General features: G+C 49.0%; 6 protein-coding genes across 6 annotated transcripts; 4 read left to right on the top strand and 2 right to left on the bottom strand.

Moving 5' to 3' along the window:
* Positions 1-2,878: 2,878 nt before the first annotated feature.
* Positions 2,879-4,042, bottom strand: N7539_000674 (phosphatase PAP2 family protein; the record flags this gene model as incomplete). Its single annotated transcript, XM_056930278.1, has 4 exons — positions 2,879-3,350; positions 3,419-3,582; positions 3,680-3,933; positions 4,009-4,042. The coding sequence occupies 4 exons, from the start codon at positions 4,040-4,042 to the stop codon at positions 2,879-2,881; spliced, it is 924 nt and encodes a 307-aa protein (XP_056794571.1).
* A 1,314-nt stretch (positions 4,043-5,356) lies between these two features.
* On the top strand, positions 5,357-6,199 carry N7539_000673 (F-box protein; the record flags this gene model as incomplete). The annotated part of the gene is made up of 1 exon (XM_056930277.1): positions 5,357-6,199. One exon carries the CDS (start codon positions 5,357-5,359, stop codon positions 6,197-6,199), a length of 843 nt encoding a protein of 280 aa, XP_056794570.1.
* Positions 6,200-7,664: 1,465 nt separating this feature from the next.
* N7539_000672 (uncharacterized protein) lies at positions 7,665-8,030 on the top strand (the record flags this gene model as incomplete). The annotated part of the gene is made up of 1 exon (XM_056930276.1): positions 7,665-8,030. One exon carries the CDS (start codon positions 7,665-7,667, stop codon positions 8,028-8,030), a length of 366 nt encoding a protein of 121 aa, XP_056794569.1.
* A 1,789-nt stretch (positions 8,031-9,819) lies between these two features.
* Positions 9,820-10,011, bottom strand: N7539_000671 (uncharacterized protein; the record flags this gene model as incomplete). The annotated part of the gene is made up of 1 exon (XM_056930275.1): positions 9,820-10,011. One exon carries the CDS (start codon positions 10,009-10,011, stop codon positions 9,820-9,822), a length of 192 nt encoding a protein of 63 aa, XP_056794568.1.
* Positions 10,012-10,930: 919 nt separating this feature from the next.
* On the top strand, positions 10,931-11,994 carry N7539_000670 (oxidase ustYa family protein; the record flags this gene model as incomplete). The annotated part of the gene is made up of 4 exons (XM_056930274.1): positions 10,931-11,204; positions 11,260-11,385; positions 11,439-11,578; positions 11,638-11,994. The coding sequence occupies 4 exons, from the start codon at positions 10,931-10,933 to the stop codon at positions 11,992-11,994; spliced, it is 897 nt and encodes a 298-aa protein (XP_056794567.1).
* Positions 11,995-14,241: 2,247 nt separating this feature from the next.
* Positions 14,242-16,266, top strand: N7539_000669 (uncharacterized protein; the record flags this gene model as incomplete). The annotated part of the gene is made up of 5 exons (XM_056930273.1): positions 14,242-14,278; positions 14,664-15,116; positions 15,184-15,515; positions 15,587-16,079; positions 16,133-16,266. The coding sequence occupies 5 exons, from the start codon at positions 14,242-14,244 to the stop codon at positions 16,264-16,266; spliced, it is 1,449 nt and encodes a 482-aa protein (XP_056794566.1).
* Between the last annotated feature and the right edge of the window lie 975 nt (positions 16,267-17,241).

The raw sequence follows: 17,241 nt of genomic DNA, 5'->3' as shown, positions 1-17,241 counted from the left end.
CTCAAGACGGAACGATGAATTCTCCCCCGGGAGGCCGTTCAATTGACGATAATCAACAGAAGCGATCCCGTGGCTCGAGAGGTGCGCTTGGCAGGGGTGCGTTTACTTTGCCTTGATCTATTTTGAGGAGAATGTTTTAATAGATGAGGAATTTGAATCTTGACTTGTCCTGCAGTCAGATGACCCGGTAGAAAAAAAATCACGTTCCTGCCAGTGATCAGGTCCAGCGGCTCACGACCTCTAGTCGTTATTATTTATCGGCTTTGTGTACTTTGGCCCGTTTTTGGGGCCGAGAGTTTTTTTTCACCGCCCCTGGAAGGCCCTGGGAAGGGAAGGATGGGTTTTCTGTGTGGAGGCAAATTGAATTTAACCGCCATCTGCGTAAAAAAGTTAGATGGCCATGCCGGGGTACCTTCTACAGTGGATGACCGGGCATCGAGATATCACGATCGAGTGATTTGCCGGGATTATCGATGACATTGGATCTTGACTCGAGACAACTGCACACTCTCAACTTGAAGACGTTGAGCCATCTCTTAATCATCTGATGTTGGCCAAGCATCGAGGCCTCAAAAGTCGGTCTTTTTCGATCTTCGTCCAGTTCTTTGGGCGGAGAGGACATGTACAAAGTACATTGTACCTGTCTGCACTCTGCACAATTGCCACCAGGAGCCACGGTTCGAAACCTAATCCATCCGAGGATGACCTTACCACTGCTCTGGGTACAGCCATTCCGAATCATCTTTTGATGATTTATGAGGTGAAGAACTGCGATGCTTGGAGATGACACTGTATGACTATAGAGTATGACGATCAGTATGCAGTATGCACTAATTAATTACATTCATGTATGATGTGCTAAGTCACTCCGGGAAAGCAATCCATCATAATCAAACCAGGTACCTTGTCGGGCTCATGACGAAGACACTCCATCTACCTCACTGTAAGGTGGCAGTGCTGACTATCAGCGTCGAGTCATACTATGATTTGGAAGCAGTACAGACTGCAGACTCCAGCATATTCGTAATTGTACGTTCTTCTGCCCAGCCGTTCTCGTCCAACATATACCTATTTAACGGGAGATGGATATCTTTTCGGAGTTAAGTATTCACATGCCCGTGGATCCACCCCTAGTCACCTACTGAGTAATAGTATTGACTATTGAGTGATAGAGACTTCCTAAGGTATTACGGATGTATATTAAAATCAAAGTACACCAGGTATAATTGCGAGATTAGCTATGGTAACCGCATAAGGCTCACGCTATTTCTAGGTAGCCATGATCTTCTTCAAAGTACGGTTGTTCTTCTTGCAGAGTGACTCAACTTGACGAGGACCCTCGGCAGGACTGCGAACTCCCGAGTCAGACTTTCCGAAAGGGAGAAACCGGAGCTCATCTGGGCCGTGTCACGTGTCGCTTGCTTGGATTGCATCATACCTGCCCAGGGCAGGCATAGCGATTATTTCATAAATAAGTACAGAACTGAGACCACAGACTTACAGACCTACAGACTACAGAGTACCTGAAAACTAGATAAATACTGCCAGGGCTACTTAATATTTATGACAGACGATAACGTCCATGACAGCATTTCGATTGAGAATTTCAAAACATCACTCACCAATGCCATTAATCAATGCTAATTGAGCACCGACCATCGCGAAGGATCATAACAGTGACAGCCATCGGTCAATCGAACAACCATGATACGATGATCCAGCCCCCAAAACGACAATACTACGAGCAATGGATCGCGCTCTCGGATACCGCCGTCACCGTGATCGGGGGATGCGGAGCGAGCAGGCCGAAAAGTGCAGCCCGGAGCCAACTGAGCCAAGTGTCCTGGCGAGGAAGGGGAAAAGAAAGAGAGTTGGAGACGTGCGGTTCTGGTCGGTGTTGGTCTCGGCCCAACTCCGGTCGAGGAGCTTCTCCGCAGCTCTCCTCACGCGGGCTCACCGTGGCTGGAATGGGGAAAGATCCTTGAGGGGAAACCGGTCAGCCGTGTACCCCAGGACTGGTCGGCACCAGTGCAGTAGCGCACTACTGCTCTGCTTGTCTGTCATGATCCATCTATCCGGTACATATATTTTCTGCATAGCGTATGCAGTATTCAATCGGTGATGGAATGGTGTGACGATGCGGCTTTACTACTTGGCCAAGTCCAGCAAAGCGAGGGGTGATTACTCCTGCTGATGATTGCGTGGGATCGACAGTACAGACTACAAACTGTCAGACTCTACAGAGTTGAGGGTACAGACTCTGAGACGACGAGTACAAAGTACTTACGAATTGACCTCTCAAGTCGCACAATTTAGGCAAAATACTACCATCCTAGATCGCCGAAAGTGCACTAGCGCATAGCCCCATGTTAGTAATTGATAACTCAGAAAGTCATACACGAGTACTTTATCTCCCCTTTCCTTACACCCGTGAAATGATAGCCACCTGTCCGACGCTGCATACCTGCGGCACCATCTCGACAGATACGGACTCGGATCAAACGTCCCAGGTGTAGCTGACAGCATGCAGAGACAACGACATCGATTTGGCTTTGAGCTTCTTACTCTTCTCTTGGAACGATGGAAGCCGTGGTCACATTTCCGTCATGGATCTCGCCGCCAACACCCACACGCATAAACCTGCCTAAACTTGAACTAGCAAGCTCGGTCGGTGGAAGCTCCTCAGCTACGAGATCAAGAGCGCAGGCGGGAGGACACATGTTTACATGTCTGTGGAGACCATTCAAGGAACGAAAGGTGGATTAAAAATACAGACAAAACCGGTGAAATGGAATTCAATCGGCAATGTCATGGTCAATAAAATGACACTCGATGCAAGAAATGCAGTGCTTCTGTTTTGAGCCGCTAAAATGATCCTTTACCGAGGCTTCTCCAAGCGAAGTATGCGAAGGATGATCCTTTCAATCGGTACGAGAATCAACATTGCCCGATTCAATCCGTACGCGCTAGCCACCACCGCAACCCCGACCACCATGTCGAGAACGAAGTGGTTTGCCGTCGCAACCACCGTCAATCCCATCATTACCGGCCAGATCGGCGCAACAGAGCGAAGTACCGTGTGCGGACTGAATGCGACTAGACAAGACGCGACGAAGACAGACACGCCGAAATGCAGCGACGGCATCGCTGCAATGGTCAACTGGAACTTGTTGTGCGTCCAGGCAGATCCTGCAGTACTCTTATGGAGCACATCCTCAAACCCGTACTCCTTGGGGAGTAGACGGGGAGGTGTGCAACGCCACAGAGTCACGATGCAAAAGGCGAAAATGTTCATCAGCGCCAGAGAACGTCGAATGGCTTCGTATCGCCGGCGGGGGAGCGTGGTGTAGCTGTAGACGTAGAATGCGACTCCGACGATGATATGGGAATAGTAGACGATGGCGAGGAAGTCCATCACATGGGGGCTTTCGTGAGAATGGCCTGTTGGACGGATAGTTCAATGTCAAGGTTGAGGATATGCTCGAGGTGAAGCAGCTGGATTGCGTGTCTTTCTGCGTTGGCAAAGGTGGCGTCATTGCCGGCGATGAGTCGCGCTGATACGGCACGGGCACCTTGGTAGACCTTCGAAGCAAAGAAAACAGCATTAGATGGAGCTTGGAGTGAAGAGAGATCTTCGAGGTGCAAAACCCAACATGTGGAGCGGCTTGCTGATACTTACCCAGTAGATCAACAGCCAGTACCAGATCTCCAGAATAAAAGGAAATTTTCTCAAGACGCGAGATGGGATGTTCGGGTTCGATCTGCGATTGTGCACCTTGCTCGCGACTTCTTCGGTAGACACATCTCCGGGATCCCAGCGTCCTTCCCTAGGATCGTCCCGAAACAATGGTGTTCGACTGGGGTCATCAACATCGGAAGGATGACGAACAGTCCTATTCATCCAAGCGCCCAAAGTGTGTAAAGAAGCAATGGCTACACAATCAATCCGCGTTAGTCCAGCGCGTGGTGGCGCACCTCATTTAGATTAGATCCATAGGGCTGACGCACCGAGCGGCTCGAGAATGTTCTTCATGGAGCCCATGATATGCGACACAATGCCAAGCGTGAAGCTGGACACGTCGAGATGGATTTTTTGCTTCGTATCTTTTCCACCCCTGCAGATGAGCGAGAGAGTATACCGGCGTTGGCAGGGATTGTTAAAATGCTTGAGTTTAAAGATGTGATCCGCTTTTCTTCACGAACGCGATGCACAAATCAAGGTTGAGAACTGGATGGGAAACAGGATTTAGTTGTTCCACGGCAGGCTCGGGATTGGCAGCGGCTGTATCCATTTAGGTTCGCATCCGTTTTACTTCTCGGAAGTCGGGACGGGCGATCACGGTCCATTGAGAACGCAGGGACCGGGCCATCGATCTTGAGAGGTTGATTGAAGATTGAATGTGAGGGCTTTGACCTAGTAAGGAAAGGCTGTGCCCTTGAGGTTGAAAGGTCATCCCGCGTCTGAGTGATAGGACTACGGGACCTTCTGCTGCAGTGGACTCGTACAAGAAGTACACACTATACAATCGACGTAGTCCAACGTGATAGTTGTGCACCATTCTGCTGCAGGCGGGGATTTCCCATAGGCGACAGCCCTCTATCGTCTGTGCCGGAGGACTCGACAAATTCTGGAATCTTGATCACCCCAACCACGATTCACCACATTCATGAAATGGGGCTCAGCAATACCAACAAGCCTCCGATGTCAGAGGAGCTTACAAGTATGCTGCCCCTCCTTTCTAATTCGTGGGGCAAGAAGTGCAAATTGTAGTATACTATGATATCTACCGATTATATCAATATTATTAACTCTATATACGGGGGAGACCCCCGTAGACCCCCATCAACGCAAGTCAAATCGTATATCTATAACGCAAGTTAATATTACAGGCACGAGTCACGTGATAAGTCACCCGAGAGACGAGCTAGTAGGACCACGTGACACGAGCGGAGTTCAGGGCTGATCACGTGATCGAGACAGAAGCAAACATCTGAAAGATATCACGTGATGTAACTTTGGGGGCGGTCAATTCTGCCACCACCAGCCAATCAGAGCACAGGAATAAAATTCCAAGCACTTACATGAGAAGCCAAGCACTTACATGAGAAGCAACTTTTCGTTCCACTCCAATTTGCAATCAAGGCCCCAAGAGGTCTGATCTTGTGGAAAAGCTACTCATGACGAGGGGTTAGCGTGGACTAACGCAAAGCAGCACATGATTGACTTTTGGCCCCCGCAATCAGGACAAGCCGGCTCATATAAGATGATGAGTGGCCGTCCTTCATAGCTTCCTTCATCTGCTTAGGACCAAGAGAAAAACAGACATCGAGGCATTTTGAGTACGACCAGATCACCATGGGAAGCCGCACCGCGGAGTCAGCCTTCTCGCGGGCCTTTGCACTGCCGGAGATCATTCTGGCAATTATGCATCAAATGGACATGCGAACGCTCATCAACTGTCAACGAGTTTCTCACAACTGGGCCACTCTGATTCGGCATTCGGCTTCGCTGCAACGCGCTTTGTACTTTCTGCCTCGGGAAGCGCCCTCCCGAAAGCCTGTTCGGGTTTACAATGAGCTTCTCGCAGAAATATTCCCCTCCTGTTTCCCCGCGCCGGGTGCTCCCGACCAAGAATTGGAGCTCACAAGCATTACCTTTGTTGACGATCCCGAGACGCTGAAGGTCTTTCTTCGTCCCGAAGCCAGCTGGCGGCGCATGCTCACCACACAACCACCGATTCATACGGTCGGGACATTCGTCGCGGGTACTACTGAATCGATCGGCCTGAGGTGGCAGCAGAGCAAAGCCGAACCGCTTCCGGATGGACTTCGCATGGGTGTCTTGTTTGAGACGCTGCTGTCGGTCAGCGAATGGACCTGGCAGAACGAAACAACATGGATCGCGCGGGGAGGGACGCAGCCAGTCAATGCGACAGAGCCCTTTGTGCAACCTAGCGACTTTATGCGGGTTGATGACATGAATGCGGATTGGGAACGCACGATCCGTGACCTTGATCTTGTGATTGTGACTTTTGGGCATGCCGATGACTCGGCCCCGGAAGACTCGGATCTCGAACTCCTCCACGGTGCCGATGCAATGGTGTGGAGGAAACTCCGTGCAGCTTACAAGGAGTTGGGCTTAACGGTAGGTGGATTGGTGATGGAAAAGTACAACGAAGGCACGGAGACGTGGCATTGAAATGGGGAGGACCCGGCCCTTTTCCATTGCCAGCGAGCGGCTCTCCTGTGACTGTCTGAGCTTCATACTGGGGCAAGCTTCCCGTGTCAGATGAAGGCGCCAGTTAACCACAGCCGGGATTTCTCTACCGAAGGGGGGGGCGGGGGGAGACCTCAGAATGCTTTTTGTGTTTTGGTTCTGGCTCATGATTCCGGTAGTCTCAAAATTCTTATGAAACCTTTGATCAGTTCCAGCACAGTCGACTCCGATCCATATCCGGACTCTGGATACGAATCGGTGTGACGTTGCTCCTGGGCAGACTCATTCTCTCGATAACTTACAAAATACAAGGCATTTCCGAGACCTCAAAGAGGTCAGATAACTAAGCTACTGCGAGAGCCTTCGAATGCCCAGCAGCCCTGTATTGCCAGAGCGAGAACGCCACCCCTTACAAGTGTCGTGAGGACCAGCGCTTCCCAGGCATCGATAGTCACCTCAACCTCAGCCTCGCGAGCTCGTGTACTTGCAGTAGGCCTTTTGTTTTTTCGCCCTCCACCTTCCCCGGCCGGTATCTGCTGATTTTCACTGGACAAGTTGCAAGTCCATGCAATTGATTGATCACGGCGGAGGATCTCGTCATGACGGCAAATTTGCTGGCCGCATCTAGCACTGCGGTGGTTGGCGATGAAATTCAATGCATGGGTGCGACGTGAGACTGCCTCCCATCTGTAACATCTCCTCTGATACTCCTCTCATCCGACTAAAAGAAGAGCCTGCGGCCAATCCACCCCTGTGCCGAGGCAGGCTCTATTGCATCGTCACTGGCCTCTATCTGCACGAGGCCAGCCCGTCACAGCGAGTCACCCGTGAGACTTGTCAAGGACTCTCGGTTGGCGTCGTACAGAAGAGGTTGAGTCTCATAATGGGGTCGTGCGCAGACCAAGTACAAAGGTCGACGGAGGTGTGACGAGTGACGGGAAAGTGATAGTGTCGGTGTGCTGCATCGGGGCGCGTAGACGAGGCATCCTGGTTGGCTGTCGATCCGACCATCTCATCTTCGCTCCCCTCCTCGCCCACCTCTTCCTTTGCCCATCTTCAACTCGAGTATATTAGCCGCCCACATCCATCTCAGGAGACGCTTCCTGTTCTTTTTTTCCCTCCTCTCTGCATCGTTGTTTGAGATTGTCTGTCTTTTTTTTTCACTCCGTTCTATTTTTGTCCCCGCTTCGTCTTGGCTGGTCCAAAACGATTCTTCAATAGTTCACCATTCTTACTCAGTTGATCCCCGATTTTGATCTTCTATTCTTTTAAAAATCTATCACGTCGATAATTTCTTCGCTTTTCTTGATCTTTGAATTTCCAGTCGAGTCTCTTTCGTTGATCGAAGTGACTCTCTGCGTTCTGCACACTCGATATCTTCACTCACGTCGCACCTTTGGGAAACCAACCGTGATCTTCGTTAATTCTCCACGTCAACAACAACAACATGCTTCGCTCTGCCTCCAAGCCCAAGCTCTCCCTCAGCATTGCTGCTGCCCAGAGCGCCCCCCGGCCCACGCTGTCTCTCAAGTCGCCTGTGCCGGCCCCACGGACTCCCATTTCCCCAGCAAGTCCAGCAGCCAAGCGATTCTCGACCTTTCAAGTCCCGAGCTACTCCTACGTCAATTCATGCTCATCCAAGAGTATCTTGAAGAAGACCTCCTCGATAGGGACAAACGCCTCGAACAAGCGCATTGAGTTTCAGTCCTCACCGACAGTCTACTGCGTGACGCCCATTGAGAATACAGACGAGTATTACGGCAAACACACCAAGATGTCTCGCGAGGAGAGGAGGTGGATGGCGCGCGAGTGAATCCTCCTTTGTACCATGTTGATCTACCTCGTCGTAGCTTTTACATTCGCCCGTCCGAGATCGACTGAATCACATCACAGGTGAAATCTCCCCCACCGGAGAGTCGCTCTGAAGACACCTTTGCCCGAGTGACCGGAGTACGGACCTCTGGGCTGACCTTCCTTACCTCTGGACTCGTGCAAGGCCGGCCAAGCCAAGCGAAGTGAAGCCTGAGATTCCACTCGGTGGGGTCTCTACCACGGCAGCAGACAAGGATCCATGCTCCGCTTCCGCAGCCGGGGATGCACCGGTATAATGCGTCCCCACGGGGCAATCTTGGGCTCTGCCCCCCCGCCGCGTGCTGAGAAGTCGTTGGATCGAAGGAAAAGATCGAGTCGAGAGTGACTACTTAACGACGTTGATGAATCTCCGAATGATGATTTGAATTTGATATTAGCAAATCTTTCCAAGCGAAGCAAATACAGTCTCTACCTTCAGCCCAGTCTCTACTCTTTACATGATCTCTTCGCAATGCACTAGTCTGGGTTTTTGACATTGGAGGAATCTTCCTCTGTCTCGAATGAATCTCCCACCGTAGACAATCTTATCTCAGTATCAGATTAGGTAGAAGCATATCTAGCCAATGTAAGTGTGGAGGCACGTAGCATACCCCAGCATATAATCCTCTTTCCCTAGCGATTATCCCTCATATATGTACCTAGGAGGTTATAGAGAAGCATTCGCTGATGGGTAGTAATTGTCTATAATGTAATCAAAAAGGAGACGATACTGCGTAACAATGATCTATCGACTCTGATACCAGATGTGCAGATGACTGATGAAGATTTGCCCCGCTCGTCTTCCAATCGCAACGATTGCAGCTGATTATCAGTGAGAGGTATTCGCCAATCCTCATATGTACCAACTTCCTGAAACTCTACCTTCAACATAATGGAAACCGTTTCCAAATCGCACCTTGTACCGCAGTCGCAAAAGCCAAAATCCATGTGTCTGTTTCGTCCATCCTAAAGAGATATTCGTCATCCATTTCACTTCAACCTGCGACATTAATTGTTGTAAAGCCGAAGATGGAGCCCTGGGTAGCAAGTATTCAACTACAATGAAGAAGAGTCTTGTTTACTCTCATGTATCTTATATCGTCTGCCACTGGAGGGGTTCGGAGATCTGACTGTTCTGGTGAGATATGTTGATTTGCACTGGTGTTGGGTTGCAATTGTCTTGTTTTCATCGGTTGCTACATACTGGCTACAAATGCTTGATTTGTTGGAGGCTACCTAGTATGGTGATCCATCAACGGACTAAGAATCTCTTTCGTCCGGACACAGTCAAACTGCCTGGTTCGATCTACCAATTTATCAGAGCATTAAGTTCATGGAGGAGAGTCCTAAACGATCGCCGAATAAATCGAACCAAGGAAGGATAAATAAAGACCAGTAGAGTCAAATCTCCACCATCACTAGCGGAAAGGACAAAAGATTCAAAAGCCATTCCGTAAATCAGATGACAGGTATCCCAACATGGAAAGGAACACTACCCTCCATTGAAGTTGTGATACTACCTCAGCGACGATTGATGACATTTCTCATGGCCGGTTGATTTGACGGGACTCAAGTCTTATGTTCAACTTGCATCACTCTCTGCATTCCTCGTAGACATGGAACATTGGAAACTCTATGGGACAACGTAGCATCTGCAATAGTAGCTATCTTACAATTCTGATGCAAGCTTGAAATTTCGGATCCACGGGGCTGTTCATGAAATTCCCCACATTATTCAATGATTGTCTGAATCACTCAGGCTTGACATACTTCTCGGTCCATTCGACGTCGCGAGGCTTAGGCTGGACGTACTTCTCGGTCCATTCGACACTGCGAGCTTCAGGCTGGACGTATTTCTCGGTCCACTCGACGTCACGCTTCAATGGCGCAGCCAAACCAGCAGCGGCCAAGCCAAGAAGAAAGGTGGTAGTGGAAGCTCTCATGTTGTAGCTGATAGGAAAGATGAATCTGGTAGGCTTTCAACGAATGTAGCGTGACTTTGTTTGAACAGAGTGTATGGAAATGAAGCTTGAGGATTGATGAGATTCTAAATTGAAAAATAGAGGAAGATGGCCCCTTATATAGTCAAGTTGCCCTAACATGATTCAAGATTCATGAGAAACAGCCACCGGGGTAGTATACAGTGATTGCGGCCCACGCAGGGGCGAGGACTTTCTATCGACGGTCGATGAAGTGATTTATCAATGTAACCAGACCTTGTCCCTCCGATTAGCGCTGGAAATTCATGCCTGACCTCATGCAAGCAAGAACTGGAAGAGTCTTGTGTCTTCCCAGTTTCTGCTACATGTGCCAGAGAGTATCTCTGTTCCTTGTCTCCGATCCAAGAAAAGTCTCGTCCGGAAGACTCACCTCCATAGTTGGTACTCGGGGATGCAGCACGTTGGGAGCGAAATCTGAGGCTTTACGAACCAAATTAGAAAGACATCAACGTCTAGACCTCACAGACCTGCGCATTATAGATCCACTATCCGCTTTTGATCTGCGCCTGGTGTGTCAAATTGGAAAACCCTTTCGGCATCTCCGATCACGGTTAGCTTTGTCCACGCGCAGAATGCAGTGATATCCGAGCACCATATGTGGGTATACCTAAGTTGGGAACTCGAATTCTGGAATCTTTCGTGCGGGGATTGGTGCGAAGGGTAATACGGGGCGCTTCGCAGTTGTTTATGGCGCCTCCAATGGACCTTTTTCCGTCTTCCCTCATCCGCAATCATCGAGAAAAGACGCTGTCAACATCTTCTGCCTCCTCATATTTTTCCATAACAACTATTTTCACATCTGTTCACCATTCGAAAGCTGTTCCTTAATACTTCATTTCACTATTATTCCTCAGAGGCAATCATGTACAGCCTCAATGGATCACACACAAGACGTGACAAAGTTGAAGCACGATCTCTGTCTCCAAACTCCTCTCTGGATGAACAAGCAGTGCCTTTCCTCGCGCATGATACAGAGTTGGAGAAAGGTCTCGTTGAAGAAAACTGCCTTGCAAAGAAATACCTATATGTCAATATTTCCTTACTCATCCTCTCCGTCATTTTCTTTCTTGGCTCGGTCATTGTCCAGTCTCGCAGGTTCGGAGACAAAGAATGTGCAACACACTTGTCCGCCTACTGTAAGTTACAAGCCGCTACGGTTCACCATTATCAAGACTAAAAAATAACCCATAGCACCGGTCATGGAAGCTGTTGAGTACGAATGGGTGACCTTTGAGAACGAATTTTCCACTGCACCAACAAAGTACCGTGGGAAACCAACGGCAGACCTGGAACAAGCTTGGACGGAGCTCTGGAAGTGTAAGAACGTCAAATTACTAGTACTTGCAACGGCGAGGACTGATCTTTCTCAGATGGAGCCTTTCCTGTCGGTGTTCAACACCTCGGCGATTTGAATCAATCAAGTGAGGTTGACTGGCGTCGCGTCACTCCAGGCGATCCCAGAAGTCCAACTGTTGGATTGCTGGAGGGCTTCCATCAAATTCATTGCTTGGTGAGTTCCAAACAATACCGTTATCTCATTTTCGTGAATACTCATAACATGAAAATCAGAATCTCATTCGACAGTACACTTACCGTGAGGAGTGGGACTACAGCAGCGAGGCTTCATGGCACGGTGGCCCTGAAATGGTTCGATGGCATGTGGATCATTGCATTGAAACTCTCCGGATGAATCTGATGTGTACCGCGGATGTGACACCCTATCTCATATGGAATGATCCTGCTGGGTTCAATGGCGAGAGTCCGAGTTTCAACACTCTGCACAAGTGCCGTAAGTGGGAGCCGATTGTTGAATGGGTAAAACAGAATGTCATTTTCAACGGTACGGCAAAGGAAGGGGAACACGGCAACGGCGAAGAGCATCACATCGGGCAGCATGATGTACACGAACATGGCCACACAGCCTAAGAGAAGACACACATCAGTTCTGAATGCACTTTCTCCTTCTGAAACTATTTAATTAGTGGCACAATTTAGATAACCACCTTGAACTGTTTTCAGAGATCATTGTCCCAACTTTTTCACAGAAACAGCTTTGCGAGTAGTTGATTCGTATACTCTGAGAGCTTCATCAAGATTATTAGATCGACTGCTTCACTATAATTGCAGGCTGCCTCGACTTTGAAGACTCTTCTCGCACATAGGAAACTGAACGGTGAGCTTGATATTCACTTCATCTCAGGGTTGCTTCAAGGCTGTTTACAACGCATCGGAATAACGATGCACATGCTCGTATGATAAATCTGACTCGCAATAAGCATCCTCAAAGCTGCATGTGCTCGTATGAACTTCCGCCATGTGCACAGGCAGTGTTCAATATGCAGGCCTCAGGTCGAGTAGAGGTTCCGCTCTCCAGCTAAAGCCTCAATGGTAGTGACGGGCTAGCCCTTGCCGTATTTGTCTGTGTAGTACTCCCAGTCGCGCATGTTCCGTCACTCTTGAAGTGCCTAGTCATTTCAAGGTGGGGGGATCCAGGGGTAGGTGCGAATTTGAAATTTGCATCCTATTGCCCGTGCCTGAGCGAGAGAGTCCCCGCACTGGAGAATTCGAGTGGAGTCTGCACCAGAGGTATGTAGCTTTTGAAATGGAGAGGTGGTGTGGGTAGATCTGCCCACGGTTGACTTGTCAGAAGCGCAACCACACCAATAGCCTGGAGAATGGAAGCAGTGGTCGCACCGAGGAATGCATACGACAGCATGTAGCTTCCATGGCGATTCTATCAGCTCTTAGGGACATATGTCACAGTGTCCAACTCGGCATCCGAGTCGGTCACAAGACACGCCGCTTGTTCTAATCTGGGCTGCATCTGGGCGTCGAGTATTTTGCGACCAGAAAAATCATGACACTTCAGGAATGGGTGCTCTCGGATTTTCGGTTCTTTGCGTGATACCCTCTGCTATTTCATCGCGTCTATCTCAAAGGCTTCGCTCGTAAGACATCCTTTTCTGCGATTTAGGAGCCAACGAAACAGACATGCCATTATACTTCATCTCTGATATTTAATCTCAGCAAAGTTTTCCCTTCCTACTTCCTACTATTGCTGCTCTATGCCTTTTTTACCCAGTGATCCATGACCTTTTCCGTGCTGTATCAGATTTAAACTACATAGCTCCGACTGCTCACCATCTACATTGATGCTTACAATCGTTCATTAATCACGCAATTTAGGCACCAATCTGCACATCACGCTTTCAAAATGACTTTGATCATCTCTGAAGCGCCAGAAATGGTCAGATGCATTAGTTTGCGCGAGTAGCTCGTGGAAAGTTCCGTACTCGCGTTTCATTGAGACGTTTCCGGAGGGGTTGTCGGAGAATAGAAGTGGCTGGTGTATGGTTGGACACCGGCGGGCCGAGCCCCGTGCCAATGCTCGACAAGCAAAGATAAGCTTCGGATCTTACTTCCTCCCGTTCGGAGGATCCGCACACTCGCGGAATAGACCGCCTCTTGAAAATGGTCCTGTCACGGGCATGCATGCTTTTATTGATCATTTATTTCCAATCGGCGACAGTAGCCCCAGAGGTTCGGACTACAAGCTCCTTATGGGCCTGATCGCCGTTATGGGCTGCGGTGTACTCCAACGGCCAATCTCATGATCCCTGCTTAGGGTTGCATCGGGGCCATTGATCATCATGCTATTACTTAGGAAACAAAGATAAGCCTACATACTCGCATTTAGCAAAAAGGTCAATACAATTAATTACAGATAAAGCATTAGCTCAAGAAGAAGCGGCGATCTTCCCGGAGGCTGAAACACTCCATGATGTCCTTCTGCACGTGTAGACAGTCGTCCCCGCCGAGTACTTCCCTGATGGGGTGTAGAAATTCATCATTTGAGCCCGCTGCATAGAGCATCTACTGCATCTTCATTTTTGCCCCGCAGATGTAAATTTTCTCCAACAAAATTGTTACTTTGGAAATGCTGGCGCTAATGCACTAAGACTTAGACCAGCTGGTACGCTTTGACTTACAGGTGCATGATAATGGAATACCGTAGGAGAGCCGTGGTATACCTAGGTAGGCACTTGTTGCATGCTATGAATGGGTCATCTGTGGCGACATCGGAGTAATCCACCTGTGTAGACTGTCCGATAGTAGCAGTGCTAGCTAATTGCATGGGTCTAATAATCCTCATGAAAGATCAGCAATTCTCGAATGGAGTACGACTTTGGAAGTGCAAGAACCTACCATAGTAAGCCAAATCGTTGCTGTTTAGATCGTGGTACGTGAATCGATTGTTACATGCGCCTCGCTATCAACTGATTCTTCTATCCTCGAAGAGTACAGAAATTATGAGATTGAGATCTATTGATGTTCTGGCGAGCTGGCTTTGTCTTTCTGGTGGGTCAATCGCAAACGGTCCTTTCGATCAGCTCAATGGACCGGCGATCGGTCATACCTCTTTTTTGCGTCAGCGGAGGGAGTACATGATATCCAAAAGTGCTACCATAGGTAGTAACCGGCCAAAAAGGAGCATCAAAGACCCTAAATACTTGAACCTAAAGACAAAGGGTATTCGATTGGCCCGGTATGATAACTCGAATAATACGAATTGGCTGATCACTGAACTCTTCCAGCATTCGCGGTCAACGGAACGGCAATTCCAGACGTGGACTTTGACATAGGCGAGTCATACGCTGGTCTGCTGCCTGTATCCGACATCCATGGCGATGAGCGCCAACTATACTTTTGGTATTTCCCGACCGACAACTTGGATGCTACTGATGCCATCACTATATGGCTCAATGGCGGACCAGGATGCAGCTCATTGGAAGGGCTGTTGCAGGAGAATGGCCCTTTCACCTGGCAGTATGGCACCTTCAAGCCTGTTGCCAACCCATACAGTTGGCACCATCTCACAGATATGTATTGGGTAGATCAACCTATTGGGACTGGTTTCTCAGTGGGGAATGCAAATGTTACAACGCAACCCGATGTCGCCGAGCAATTCTTGGGGTTCTTGAAAAATTTCATCGAGTTGTTTGGGTTTCAGGGTTGCAAAATTTATCTAACCGGGGAGTCATATGCCGGTATGAATATTCTCGCAAAGCGAAACTGAAGTTTGGGCCAAGCTTTGAAAAGTTAACGTTGTGTCAGGAATGTTTGTACCCTACATCGCACACGCGATGCTCGAAGCCAAGGATACACAACTTTATAACCTCGATGGAATCATGTTGTACGACCCAACTCTGGCCGGGAGAGCTGTTGAGAGGGAGCTCTTCGCCTATTCTACCTATGAGGCATGGTCGAAATTATTTGCATTCAACGATACATTCAGCTCCTATCTTCGGGATCGAGCAGCTTCTTGCGGCTATACCGATTACGTCAACAAGTACTTCTTATTTCCTCCACTTGGGAAGATGCCCACTGTGCGGAGCGATTGCGATCTGTACATGGAAATTGGCAACAATGCCTTCAACACAAACCCAGTAAGGAGACTCCTCTCCAAACCCGCAATTGACTGCCAAGGCTGATGACATTCGAACTTTTGAAAATTCAGTGCTGGGACCCGTACCATCTTGCGACCACTTGCCCCAGTCTCTGGGACGTCCTCGGTGCTCCCGGTGCATTTGACTACCTTCCAACCGGAGCATCTATCTATTTCGATCGACCAGAAGTCAAAAAGGCAATCAACGCTCCCCAATCTAGCAACTGGAAAGAATGCACCGACCTCTCTGTCTTCGTTAACGGAACCGACCAAACCGCCGCCGCAGGGCTATGGAGCTCACAAACCGTGCTGCCGGGTGTCATCGAGAGGGTAACCCGCGCACTCATCGGTCAGGGAGATATGGACTACACCATATTACCAAACGGGACATTGTTTGCCATTCAGAACATGACCTGGGGCGGCGCACAGGGCTTTCAGCGAGCACCAGATGGTGAATTTTACGTACCTGCCGACACAAAGCAGTCAGCTGGATCCGGGATTATGGGTAAAACTCGTACAGAAAGGGGTTTAACCTTTGTGGAGGTCGAGCTCTGCGGACATATGGGTGAGCTGAGTCCCTTTACAATGATACAAAGCACCGCATTTGGAAGACCTGAGCTAATGGTTTTCTTTGGTTGGAAATAGTGCCACAGTATCAGCCTAGTGCATCTTTTCGCCATTTGGAGTATCTGCTGGGGCGCGTGGACAGTCTCGGGAGCCGGGAGCCTTTCACTGTCGAAATCAAGGTGTAAATCTGGCATTTCAGTAATTGCGAGACTATGTGCGACCGAGTAAAGGTGCACAATGAGGTAGGTAGGGGACGACACTGCCAATTCCGAAGCAACAGACTCGTCATCGAAAACCTTCCAAATTATCGTGACCCAATGCATGAATTACCTACGGTCCTAAGCGAGAACACCTCCCGCTGCTCGTATGATCCCGAAATAACTGCGCTGGTCTTGTGTGTTGTGTTTAAGGACTGAGACTTCTGTCTTATGGGAGCTCTCACCACGCTGGAAAGCCGGAGATTCCCAAGTAAGCAAGCCGTTCCGTGGGGATGACATCGTTGCTTGACGAAGCTCAGGGGAAAGCTTGGTAAGTTTGTTGCTACCTCATGATTGACACGAGCAAGGAAATTGAAGCTCGCAAGACATAGTGCCACCAAAACTTGGATTTCTCTCGCACCTTCAGAAGAAAGCTCTGCATTTTTACCCATGTGATGCATTTCGCTGCTTCTAACTCCAGTAGGAATAATGGCTTTTTCAGATTAGCGGTGAGCGGCAGCTTATGTCACTCGAGGTGTAAAAACTTGAATGAGAAGTCAGGTGAAATTAGTATGCTGCTTTGTTCGAGGGCTGCACGATCAACGTCGCGTTGACTCCGTTCCAGGGGTCTACGACGGGGGAGGAAGGGCGAAGCGTGCACCAAGATTCAAGCTAGACTAGAACAGGGCTCACCGTCGTATTCGCAAGGTGACTCCGGCGGTCCTCCAATCTGCCACTGCCACTCGGAGTTAGCGGCAGTGCAAGCAGGGGTACTTGCCCTAAGAGATCCCGCGAAGCTTCAGAAGTGACTCAAAATGTCACGTGTCGTCGATGGAATAATAGACATGAGTTTGCTGCCCATCTTCAATAAATAAATTCATTCTGATAACTGAGAATCATTTTGTCATTGTGCTGAGGCCTTCAGTTCTCCACTGAAAAGCATCTTGACCAAATTCCTTTTGT

This window comes from Penicillium diatomitis (assembly GCF_028827545.1).
Source record: "Penicillium diatomitis strain IBT 30728 chromosome Unknown utg000001l_segment0_segment0, whole genome shotgun sequence".
Classification (NCBI taxonomy): domain Eukaryota; kingdom Fungi; phylum Ascomycota; class Eurotiomycetes; order Eurotiales; family Aspergillaceae; genus Penicillium; species Penicillium diatomitis.
Note: the sequence above shows the minus strand (reverse complement) of the source record. Positions and strands in the feature narration are given on the sequence as shown.